This window comes from Xiphophorus couchianus, chromosome 19 (genome assembly GCF_001444195.1).
Source record: "Xiphophorus couchianus chromosome 19, X_couchianus-1.0, whole genome shotgun sequence".
Taxonomy (NCBI): Eukaryota; Metazoa; Chordata; class Actinopteri; order Cyprinodontiformes; family Poeciliidae; genus Xiphophorus; species Xiphophorus couchianus.
The window spans coordinates 6,666,496-6,679,163 of NC_040246.1; the positions used below are offsets into that span (position 1 = coordinate 6,666,496).

A 12,668-nucleotide genomic window follows, 5' to 3' on the forward strand; every position below is an offset into this window, starting at 1 on the left:
TTTGGTTTGATTTATCACTTATAAAGTCTGAATGCTTTAATGCGGGCAAATCACAAAGTCTTTCTAAAACGTTTTCAAAGTGTAGCAAAAAGTACATTTTGATCCTTGTTTGCTTTACGGATCCAAGTGCTAACTAGCCACAAACCCAGTAAGGTTGGTTTAGAGACAAAGAGCCAATAAAACTGAAAGACGTAATTCAATAAGGTTAAATAGTTCAACTGTTAATGAGTGAGTGTGTCAGGGTCTGGTAAAAAAAAGGCTTAAAGTTTCAAAATACCATGGCTTCCAGCTTATGCAGCGAACCATAACAGATTCATTATTCCAGAGAAATGTTTGGCTTTTTAATCACGGCTGAACGCATTAGAAATTCAGTTGTCAGTCTAAAAGAAAAAGAAGAATCTTTAAACAGTGTTATCACACTGCAGAGTGGTAATGATCCAGCTGAAAATAACCTAAAACTGTATTACACAACAAGAAAACCTCTGGTCAGCCATTTTTGAAAATGTCAAATCCATTTACAGACAAGATTAGTCTGTAAAAAAAATGGAGCAAATCCAAAAATAAAGTGTCTTCATGACTATCAAATATACAAAGATGCTAAACGAAATAAACAAATTGCAAATCTTATGAAAGAAAACATCCTGGTAATGCTTTAAATATGTTATTTAGTCAGTAGTGCATGACACTGTACTGGAAACAGTAAAAGTACGTCATCTCAGAATATAGATAACATCTTTATTTCACAATAAACTACTAGCAGCCACTTCTTTGGAAAAACCTGTGGCTGGTAGAGGGAATGCATTGTTATAAAAAAAAAACAACTTCAAGTTTTCTTGGCGTTTTGAAAGTTTTAAAGCAATCCATTCAGTAGAAAGCTCAAATTTCTCATCAACTGTTTACCCAACTGTTCAACTGTATAAAAAGAAATAGTTTTCACATCCCAGATGAACTCCTGTGCTAACAAAAAAAATGGTTAAAAACACAAACATCTTGGAAAGAAGAGAATAAAAGATGAAGATGTAACTCTAGCAACAGGACAAAGTAAATAAAAAAACTCCCAGCAATTATGCAAATACACAAATAAATAAATGCTATTTTCCTGCGAGAAAAAAAAAATACTATTTAATTTTCCGCTCCACAGTTCAGAGCAGTTCAGCATTTACTTTACATACACTGATAAGGTTAGAGACAGAAAAAAAAACATAACTTCTTACATAAACGTTAAAATGTTTGCCAGCCCCTGAGAGAATGGTGCCCTGGGCAATAAGCCATAGTATGCATGTCAGAAACTACCCTTATTAATAAATGTTGAGTTTTGTTAAATTTATTCATGTTCTTGCCTTAACCCTGACCCCGTGTCTTAGACAATGAGTTTATCTGTAATCTATCTTAGACTGCTTGCTTAATTAAATAATTCATCGCCTCTGTACGGTGGCCGACGGCATCCAGCAGGGTTAATTGTCTGCCTTCCGAGCCAGCGGGCTCAAAAAAAAAAAAAGGAACCCGTTGGATCTCATCAACTGATAGGCTGAACGTTACTCTGAGCTGCGTTCTGATTGGTCCGCGGGCCGATTTCAAACTCCGCCTTCTCTGCGTCCTCGCAACTCTCTGAGGAGCCAACGGTCGGGGCGGTTGGCGTTTTTCTGCCACTTTCCGAGCAAGTTAACAACCAAAGGTCAGTAAAAAAAAACAACAAAAAAAAACAAGCACTTTCTTTTCTTGTTTTAGAAAGTGTCACGCGTCGGGCCCGGTGACATTCGTTTTGTTTGCAGGCTCGAGGAAAGGCAAAAATGTTTCAGCTGAAGGAGCGCTTTGTGTCGCTGCTCCACGAGAAAAACTTTGTCACGGACCAGTTGGCGGTGCTGGAGCAAAAAACTGGACTGAAGAGGGAACATATCACTTTGGGTACGTTTTCCTACTGAAGAAAACTGACGTCTGAGCTTCACCGACGCCTTTCAACACACCCAAGATGTGAATGAGTTTGCTTTTCGCACAGAACTGCCCAGTAAAGTCCATTGTTATCTAAATCAGCTGATAATTCGCCACAATAGCTGCAACAGGCGGCCGACATTAGTGACTAACTTGCTTTATTGCCCCTCTCAGTCTTTTATTCCAAAGTTCAATCTTTTAATCATACTATATAATTATGCTTCTAGAACCTTTTAAACTGTTGGTAACATCCCTAATGCAGTAACAGCTGGCCGCAGGGGTATTTATATCCGTCCTAAAATACCAACTGCAGGGCAGAAATGGAAGGGGATATCCTGGGATGACATTCAGCAACAAGCTCCTCCACCCATTAGCTTTCTGGGAGTTGTGTTTTGACAGAGCTCCATTGAGTCAATATGCACAGCAGAAGTCAATATATTATGCCGACCAGACACCATAGTCGAGTTCTTTGTCTGCAGGAAACGTGTCAACCAGGGTGACCTACATTCAGAGCCACCATTTTTATTCAAATATTATCACATAAGGTAGGAGTTTACCCCAAAAAAAGTGCACAGGTATGCATTCAAATAGCCAGGTTTGAAGTTCCAGCTAATATGATTTGTGGAGGTGGCATGTGAGGTGTTGCATTATTTCCTACAGGGAATTTTGCATGTTGGCAAATTTTGTTTTGTAATTGTACAAACTGGAGCAACACCCCTTCTAGGATAGTAAAATTAGTTAAGAGGCTACAAATGTGCAGACATTTGTTTCCTAATTACCTCGCCTGTTGGCAATGATCTGTTTTTGAAAGCCAGACTGGGCACATAAATGTATTTTTGCCATCTTAAGAACTTTATGTCTGTATTGGTGCGCTCACCACATGGCATGCGTGCGCGTGTAGCCGCAAAGAAGCAGGAAGTGAGAGTCAAACCGCACGGTAACTGAATCACTTTGTTGGTTATCAGAGCTGCTTTTCTTTTTTACCTAATAACGAAGAACCAAGCCATATGCTGTTCAAAACCAGCTATTTGTTGCATTTTTGTGTTGAATATGTCTAGACCAAGCTTTACAGTAAAAACTAAGAGTTTCTGAACATCTAATTGTGCCTAATCTAAAGTACTTCTGTGTCATCAGAACTACAATGTTTCATAATGTTTGGATCTACAGGAGCCAGTCATTTTATCGGTCACTTTTAAGTTGTGAAAATCCTTTTTTAGGGTTGATGGAGTTAAAATGGATGAAATGGACTTGGATTAGGCCTGATGATATCAGGCTGCCAGCTGCATTTTGTAGCGCTTCATTTTCACAGTTTGCTCTCAGGCAGCAAATGCTTTTCCATTAAGTTAATGTCTGTAAAAGCTTGTAGATCACCAATTACTGTTGAGGAGACAGGATAAACTGTTGATCTTATCTAAAGAAAACCATTATGATAAACATTGCATTAATATTTAAACGCTGCACTTAGGACAAGCTTTCCCTACATATTTAAAATGACGTTGGATGATTGTTGCGAAAGTTCAGGAAACGGTTATAGAACAATTGTTTTGTGATCATAACACAAACAATTTTTTTAAAAGGATTTATTTATTTTTTTCAGTTTAGTTGATAAGTGGCAGATTTATATTGCAACTGAACATCGGTAAAATAGCTTTTAGGAAGCCTCCTGTGACAAACATGCTAAGCTAGAGCCACAGTGCTACGCTCTATCAGGCTTGATGGACCTTTTGGTTTTTATTATTTCACATTCTTTACATGTTAATCTACTTCAGATTATATTCAGTCCTTCGTGGCCTTTTAACTTGGTGATTATAGCATTCTAGTAATGGAAATTTGTTACTGATAAAGATATAAATTCGCATGCGTTTCTTCCACGCCTCTCACCTAACTGGCTTATAAAACAGTCATCATTGTTCTCTCCGCTTGTCACTAACCTTTGTTTAGAAAAGGATAATATACAGCTGAGTGGCTCTGTGTTTTGTCCTGCTAGCAGAAATACCTCATTCGCTTCCCTATTGAGCTGTGAGATCTTTCACTTGATACACTGGGAACAATTTGGACTTATGACATGGACACTGATAAGGACTGATGTCTTTCTAGCTTCTGTCCTGCTGTAGTATTTTCCCCTTCATCATGTCCAATCAGAAGAAAAGGATATTAGAAAGCAGTGAAGCATTGCTTCTTGCCTGTCACTTTAGTAATTAGAGGTGTGAAGATAAATGTACCGATAGTCTTCTTCTCTGCTGTGTCTGCAGCCAAATGTTTGACAGTTGGTACCCTTTGTTTTCCAACTTCATGTTTTTATCGCTTGTTTTAAACCGTCATTTTGGGGTTGGGCCTTTATTGTTGTTGTTTTGCTGAGCTGCAAATTTGTCTGTCATTTAAGATCTTAATCTAAACTTAGGGTTTATGAAAGATGTACCAATGTGTGTGCCCAATACCTGATCTACAAGTTTTTGTAAATATTTGACCACTTTCCAAATTCTAAGATCCATAATCGAGACTGTTCAAAATATGTCTTGATGCCATAATTTCCGGATTATTGGACACACCTGAATGTAAGCAAATTGGCACACCGTAAGCCACACCCACTAACTTTGGAAAGAAAAATGCAGCACCATTTTAAACGTTAGTGAGTCCCCTCTAGAGCAAGAGTGTTTCTCGAAGTACCACTAATAACTTAGTTGTTTTGTTCAGATACGCGTGTGCCCTGAGAATGCAGACTTGCTTAACTCGATAATTTCTCAAAGGCTGCCATTATTGCCAAGTCCAGGACTTTCCATTCCAGACAAAGTTAGAAAAGTCAGAGCAATAAAATGGAGCTACCTTGCTTGACTGCAGACGCATTCCTTCCTGCTATCTGCTAAAAACAGCTCAGAGTAAAACTCAGTCCTTTGCCAATTTGATTAAATGTCTCAAAGCTGGCACAAATTACTTTTTGTTGTAGTTAGACTTTCCATTGCTGAAACGGTGAGGTACGGCCCGAACAAAAGTACAAAAAGGCAAAAGAGAAACATGCTGAGAAAAAATTACACCAACCCCCTGACGTCCCTGTGAGAAAAATTGTTTATACGATGGATGGAGATGGCATTTGCTGCGAATCGATACCGGATGAATAAACTGAGATAAAATCCAACTGAATTGACTCATTCCACACGGCTGTGTAAATGTTTCAGCTTTTTCTCATTAACATCAACAACAACAAAAAAAAACTCCAGCTGCTTTTGTTTCACTCAACAAATCTGCTTGGTTCCTGCAGACCGGAGTTCTAACTTTCCACCCTTTGTTTTGGGTTTCATCTGTATCACAGAGATGTTCATCCCAACATTTGTGTAGCCATTTGTTTATGAACTGCAACAAACAAATGAGATGTAAAGAGCAGCCAACTGGATCAGAGCCATTTATAACTAGGATCTGTGACTCCTAGTTGAGCGTTATGTGAGATGTGTGGTGCTACGAACATGTTTGGTTGTATTTTTTAATAGGCCAGGCAGTTTTACTGTAGTTCTAGATTTATTTAGAAGTTTCAAAAATAAAATCATCGTTTTAAATCATAACAATCGCAAACATAAGATGAGGCGCCACTGCAGAAACCAGCCAGTTATGATAGAGAAGTATCTTGGAGGTTTTTTATATATAATTGTACTTTTAATGACAGTTTTAGCTCGACGTTTACATAAGACATAAGGTTTAGGTTTGAATATGTCACTGTTGTACGAGCCTATCGTAAGATGTTGAATTTTACATGCCTCATTGTAGAATCATGGAACTATAAAGCAGTCCGGAAGAACACAGCATTTTCTGCTAAAATGATTAGAATATGAATTGCTGATTAAAAAATATAAACGTCACTTTTAAAAGCCGACTGCCTTGAAATTTTCTTTGAACACGGATTGCTTTCATTTTGTATGCAGAGTCGGATATTGGTGAGTTTTGAAATGAGAGTAGACGTTTTTGTTTGTGTTTTGGTTTTAGTTTGGTCCTAAAACCTGTTCCTGTTGGTCTCCTGTCTCGTGATGATACTTTTAACAGTGTTTGTATTATAACTGGATATCCTCTCCTCCTCCTCCATACCCCGCCCCATGCTCTCATCTTTCTCGTTTCGCAGTTGCTTTCGGTTTTATCGTGCTCTACCTCCTGTTTGGATACGGAGCCTCGCTGCTCTGCAACCTGATTGGATTCATCTACCCAGCATATTTCTCGTATGTATGTCGTCAACTTCACGTTTGTGTCAGAGCAGCGCACCACAAGCTTTTACAGATTCTTCTTTTTATAAATAAAGCCCGTCCAAATTATTTTCTTGTCCTAATGTTTGGTTGTAAAACGGACCTATCATGTTTAACTCGAATTACATCTGCGCACAGTGTTTATATCTGAAAGAACTGTAAGAAATCCATGATTTGTTGACCTTTTAATTCCATTTTCATGAATCCATGCTTTGTATGCCAATAATATATTCAGCCTGTTTGAGTTTCACTGCAGTAGATGCCCACATCTAGGACGCATGATAGTACTCAAAGTCCCAAGTGTTAGAAGCATCGAAATGACTGGAAATGTAAGGATAAATTCAGCTCACAACAAAACTGTAGCACTTCCTGACAATAGACCAGCTGGGTTTACAGCTGAAAGTCACTTTAAAAACACTCTTCTTTTTTTCTTTTCATTTGCAACACTTCACTAAGCTTTTCAACATATAAATCTAATAAGTTTGTATAAAAAGTACCACACACTGGGTTAGAAGCATCTCTGTATTTTCCTCCTGTTTTCTCAGCATCAAGGCCATTGAGAGCACCAACAAGGACGACGACACCCAGTGGCTCACCTACTGGGTTGTTTATGGCTTTTTCAGCATTGTTGAGGCCTTCTCTGACATCTTCCTCTCCTGGTTCCCCTTTTACTATGCTGGGAAAGTAAGTTGATGCATGTCATGTCTCTCATATAAAATGCACACATGGGTTTGTGAGCATTCGTTCTGTTAGAAAGTGTGAAGCATTAACTATTTTTGAGCCCTTATTGTTGGGGAAAAACATCTAATTTCTGGAATCAGTAAACGGAGAGATGCTATATTCCGAACAGACGATGAAGAATGCAATTTAATATACCTTAAAAAGGTAAACAAACCGTTGGACACATGCTCCAACAGCATTTTTCTATGTGTGAAATTCAGGGTTGTATTCAGTTTTTACAGTACAGAAAAAGGCTTTACTTTTAGCTCTTGAGCTCATTGAAAGGATTATTTTGCAGAACTCCTTTTAATTTTCACAGATTAAAGGTAATTACTTCTTGTTCTGGAATTTCTAAAACTGTTAATCCCATGTCGCTATGGAAACTAACTTCAAAAACATCATTTGGAGGTGTGTTGGATTTTCTGGTAATGAGAAGTGAGTTGTGCTGCTCGGAGGTCCAACTCTACCTTCAGATCTGTGTTCACATCATATGATAAAACGATGGGAAAACCGTTACCATCTAGATGAAAATGCTCCTTTAATTCAAGGTGCTGAAAAGTAATTCTAGCTAATGTGGTTGTCATTGGTCTATAGTCACAGTCTTGTCAGTGTAGTCGTATGAATCTCTCAGTGAAGCACATTCTGCTTTTTCTGGTTGATGACACAAGACGGCGGTACTTTGTGGTGGTTTTGAATACACCACAAATTTCAAACATTATTAGTTTATTGTTTTTAATATATTTGTATAATTAAAATATTCTTATTTCAATGGTCTTAGTCTTATTTTTAAATGTGTTCTAATTGATCAATTCCTTAAAATAAGTGAAGAATTCATGCTTATCTTCGTTCATCTCAGAGAGAACAGCTTCAGGACTTTCTACAAAGTTCAAAACTTAAGTAGAAACGTACACCAACTTCCTGAATATACAAGTCTGAAAGTCTGCTGTTGATGTTGGTGGAAAAGACACAAAGTACCGAGTTTGCAAATACTGCCCTCTTGTGGATAATTTGTATAAAAGCACTTTTAGGAACTATATCTGTTGTGGGGAAGGAAAAAAAGCAGACAGAGGAAAGGCTACGGTTTATCTGAGATCTGTTCTGCTGTCTCCACAGTGTACGTTCCTGATCTGGTGTATGTCTCCGGTGAAGTGGAACGGCTCTGACCTGTTGTACACGCAGGTGATCCGGCCTTACTTCCTGAAACACCAGAGCGTCATGGATAACATCGTCAGTGATATAACTTCCAAGGCCAAGGACCTCAAGAACACCGTGACAAAGGAGGGTGAGTTACTAATCGCTCTCACACACACTATCTCATCTCAATAAATTATAATGCCAACAAGGTGATTTATTTTGATAGTTATATAGAGATTCACACAGTGGGTTTGTCTGTTAATATTGTTATAAACAGAACCCATGTTTCAGTTTCTCAGAAAATTATATTAAGACCAATAAAAAGACATCTGACACCTTTCCAGCAAACATTCATTGATGGCAGAGTAAACCACAGGAAGAAGCTTCCTGTTCAGAGTACTATATCCAAGCATATTAATAGAAACTTGAGTGGAAGGAAAATGGCTTAAAGCAGAAGCGATAGCCACAATTTAAGATTGAAGAAAAGCCTGTTTGAGAGTTTTTGGGAGATTGATAAAGTCTGAACTTTGGCTAAGGAGGAAAAAAAGGACATGACTGTTTCTCAGTGGTCCAAAGTCCTCTTTTCAAGTTAAAGAAAATTTTATATTTCATTTGGAAACCAATCTACCAGTTTCTGGAGGAACAATGGAGAGGCTCAAAATCGAAGTTGCTCGAGGTCCATTGTGAAGTTTCCACAGTCGGTGACGATCCGAGGAGCCGCGGTGGTCCATTGTGTCTTTATCAAGTCCAACAGCAACGCAGCCATCTTGTGGGAACGTTTTAGAGCTTCATGCCTTGCCCTGCTGACCACTTTTATGATGCGGATTTCATTTTTCTGCAGAACTTGGCACCTGGTCCATCAGCCATAAAGACCCATACCTGGTTTAATGACCATGGTGTCACTGCTTGATTGGCCAGCAAACTTGCCTTGCCTGACCCGAACCCCAAAGAGAATCTATGGCGTATCGAGAGGAAAATGGAGGGACCAGAGGCAGAAATGTGGACGACCTAAAAGTTGCTGTTACAGAGTTGGGCTTCCTTAACTCCGCAGAGGCAGATCACCTCCATGCTGCTCTGCATTAATACAGTAGATATTTCAAAAGGAAACAGACCTAACATTGTACATATATATATATATATATATATATATATATATATATATATATATATACATACACAATGTGCAATATATATGCTGTGCAATATATATGCACAGCAGGGGCGCGTATAGGGGGTAAAAGTTGGGACAATTCCAAGGGCCCCCCCCACAAAATAGTTTCCTGTCAGTGTTAAATAAATCCTATTGTGCTTTTTTTAATTGTTTTTAGTTGTAAACATTAAATGTTACCACTCCAGACCAAAAAGCACACATTCATATTTGCCCTGAAACCCCCCCCCCCCCCGGATCTGCATGAAATGGTTCGTTCCTGCTTGGCGCACTTGACGGTGTTCAGCAGCAGACAGTAGAAGACCAGAACAACCAAGAAAAATTATAAAGTCAGGTTTTCAAAATGTACAGCTTTTCAAATGGTTGAGATTATCATAGTTAGCTTAGCTACAGACTAGTGTTTGTCTCAATTTCACTAGCATTTAATAAATGAAGGAAAAAGTTAACATTCATAGGTTTCACTTGTCCCTGTACCTTTTACCACACTTAGCAACAGATGAGTCAGTCAGCAGCAACAATAACCCAGATACCAGCATAAACCCTCAACCCCTGCCCCTGTGAAGTAGATGAGCAACACTGATCAATGACAAGCTAGTTAGCATCATTCCAGGGAGTCTATAGGGATTTCTTTGTCTCTTTGCTCTTTATAATTGTACAACAAAAACAACATATTTATTACTGACAGAAATTCAAACAATCTTTAAAATATGATCATAATAAACAGCCTCCTGTTCGAACTGGAGCCAGTCCTACCTTAGCTTGCGCTTAAATTACAGATATTGGCTGCCGCGGTTAAGTGAAATTAAAACTGCAGTATGTAACTTTTATAAAACTTCTTTTTTTTTTTTTACGTATTTGTTAAAACTCTCAATATGTTGTGACAGTATGGTACGAGACTTCCTCTGCCTTCTCCCAGTGCTATCTAGAAACAACCAATCAGAGGCAGGAGGTGGATTTCAGTGCTGTCAATCACAATCTCATGTTGCTGCTCATCCTTCCTCCCCCCTCGCTCTGTGCTATACTGCAGCTAGCATAACCTGTTGTGAATGTTCAGTTTAGTTAGCATAACTACCAATGACGGCAGATAAACAGTTTTTCTGTAACGATAAGTTGTTTTTCCACCATTAGCACATTTATCAGTAAATGAATGAGGATGCTTGACGGCGCTAAGACCCTCCTCCTGGTTCTGATTGGTTGTTTTTGGGACGAATGGTGTATTTCTTCAGACGGCAACAGTAGCCCTGGATGGAGGTGGAGGAAATCGATCTTTTAACAGATCGTCTTTTTCATAGCAAACTGTCGTGACATGGTGACAGCTTTAAAAAAATATGGAGGAAACATGTTTTTATTAAGGTTATATACTACAGTTTGAAAAAAAAAAATACAACTATATAGCAGTTTTTTAGAAGTCTGGATTGCTTCATGTATATTTTGCACATTGCCTGTGAGTGTTGCCGGTGGGGAGAGACCTTTCAGTAATCTAAATGTAATAAAAAAAAAACATTTAAGCAACCTATTTGCACACAGTATGCAGACTGCATGTAAAATTCACTAGCAGTAAATACTGTTAGTGTTGGTATCGGACCAAAGAAAGCAAGGATTTAAAATTGTGATGCTTTTGATGGGTCAGGCTCAAACAATTGTACCTGTGGGTGTGGGGGGGCATTTATTTTTTTGTCACAGGGTCCAAGATTCCTGGCGGTGCCCCTGTAGCGCAGTACCTTGACCTACTTTCCAGTAGGCTGACTGTTTAGATTTTATATATATATATATATATATATTTTTTTATATTGGTCTTATGTAAAGTTCTGATTTTCTGAAACTGAATTTCTTTGTTTTTTATATATAAGATGTAATCCATAAAAATGAAAATGAAGAAAAATAAACTTGGAAAAGAAATCTGACTTTTTTTTTTCATTGAATAAAATAATTTTAATGTTAACTTATTTACATGTATGTCTACATTAAGCTGTAACGTGACACAGCGGACTGTAATCTCTTGTGATTTTTCTTTTTGTTCTAGCTGTCCACCAAGCTCTCAGCCATGACAAGGATGAGTGAGAAGCACAGAGGATAACCTAGTGTGCATGTGAGTGAGGGTGTGTGTGTGTGTGTGTGTGAACGTCACCTTTTTCTGTGGTCCTCTTATGAAGATGGATGACTAACTGCCCTGCTCTTTGTGGAGTCTGTGCCTTTCCTCCTGTGAAAACAAATAAAATACTGCGCATCAACATCTATCGGTACGTTGAAGACAGTCAATGAAGCTGTGACTTTTGTTTGTGATCCGTTATGAAGACGACTGGGAGAAGCGTTTATTGAAGAATCATTTGTTTACTTGTGCGTAGCTGTGATTATAATCATTTTTTGGGCAGAAGACTAATAAATTACACTACTTTCAAGCTTTAAATTAAAATAGATCTAGCTCTACATTCATATTGAGGTTTGCGTAGGAAATAAATCCAGAGGTAAATCGACAGCGTCTCAGGAACCTTTGAAGATTTTCTCTGCCTGTTGGTCTAAAGGCTCGTTGCCCTAAAATATATTTATAGACCGCCTTCTGTTGCGTTGATAATCATGTCATCTGTCTCCTTTTCTCTCCTTCATGTGCCAGACTGATCTCAGTCTGAGGTATTGGGAACATTCCCAAGCTTTGACATTAACTGGAAACCTTCTGGCTTTTAAAATGTCTTAATTTATTTTCTCACAATGATTTAAAGAAATAAAACTGGAACTCCGATGAGCTGAAACTCTGTGTGGTTTTATTTTTGCACTCGGTCTGCCTCATTCTGTCTGTACCACAGTGTGTGTAATTTGGACCTAATAAAATCCCATTTCACAAAGTTCATGCTCCGCTGCTTTGCTGTAATCGTTTTTCTTTTTGAAGCAGCAGTGGGTGTTGGGTATTCCACTCCCTCTGGCCCCGTCAGTGTTTTTCCCTCATGTTGCTGTGAGGGATCTAGTATCCTATCATTCAGTCCACCTAACTGCCCATGCATTCATTTCTGCTTTGCTCTGCGTTCATGGCTGAGGGGCCTCAAAAGAAAGACGGTTTGTGTTTGTGCGCTGGGTGTAATATGTTGAGAGATGGTGGACGGTCGGTCGGCACCAGAGGGAATGAGGGGCGCCCATCTGGAAGTTGTTTCTGTGAGGATGTCTTTGTGTTTGGTGTGTGTGCTTTCAGTCTTGTAATTGATTTGGTGCAGGGAAAAAAATACCCAGATTACTTGGTAATCTGTATGACACTTTCTGGAAAACAAGGAATTTGAAATATTTCCCAGTTTTTTGCAGAAATGTTGACTGAACAACATTTTGTACTTCCAGAAATCTATGCACTCATTCATCCATTTCCGTGTCCAGCTGTCAGTCTGGCCATCCATTTGTCTATCCATCCATACATGAGGTTGTCAGTCATCCGTCAGTCCAGCCTTCTATTCGCTTGTTTTTGCAGGTTCCACATTGATAGCCAGACTGCTCTAGGAATAGCTGCAGTAATG

At 38.7% G+C, this 12,668-nt stretch overlaps 1 protein-coding gene across 2 annotated transcripts; it reads left to right on the forward strand.

Annotated features, from left to right (window-relative positions):
• The first annotated feature begins 1,514 nt into the window (after nt 1–1,514).
• LOC114134499 (receptor expression-enhancing protein 5-like) lies at nt 1,515–11,921 on the forward strand. 2 transcript variants are annotated; one of them, XM_028001141.1, is made up of 6 exons: nt 1,515–1,675; nt 1,773–1,905; nt 6,035–6,128; nt 6,698–6,836; nt 7,986–8,154; nt 11,198–11,921. In XM_028001141.1, exons 2-6 carry the CDS (start codon nt 1,791–1,793, stop codon nt 11,233–11,235), a joined length of 555 nt encoding a protein of 184 aa, XP_027856942.1. In that variant the 5' UTR covers nt 1,515–1,675; nt 1,773–1,790; the 3' UTR covers nt 11,236–11,921. The 2 variants fall into 2 exon arrangements, with proteins under 2 accessions (XP_027856942.1, XP_027856941.1); XM_028001140.1 differs by lacking the exon at nt 11,198–11,921 and adding an exon at nt 8,848–9,115.
• The last annotated feature ends 747 nt before the right edge of the window (nt 11,922–12,668 follow it).

Excerpts from the sequence above, each read along its gene's own strand:
- LOC114134499 (XM_028001140.1), top strand. The coding sequence starts at position 1,791 with ATGTTTCAGCTGAAGGAGCGCTTTGTGTCGCTGCTCCACGAGAAAAAC. Across the intron at positions 6,837-7,985 it reads CCTTTTACTATGCTGGGAAA|TGTACGTTCCTGATCTGGTG; the intron begins GTAAGTTGATGC and ends CTGTCTCCACAG. Across the intron at positions 8,155-8,847 it reads GAACACCGTGACAAAGGAGG|AACTTGGCACCTGGTCCATC; the intron begins GTGAGTTACTAA and ends ATTTTTCTGCAG.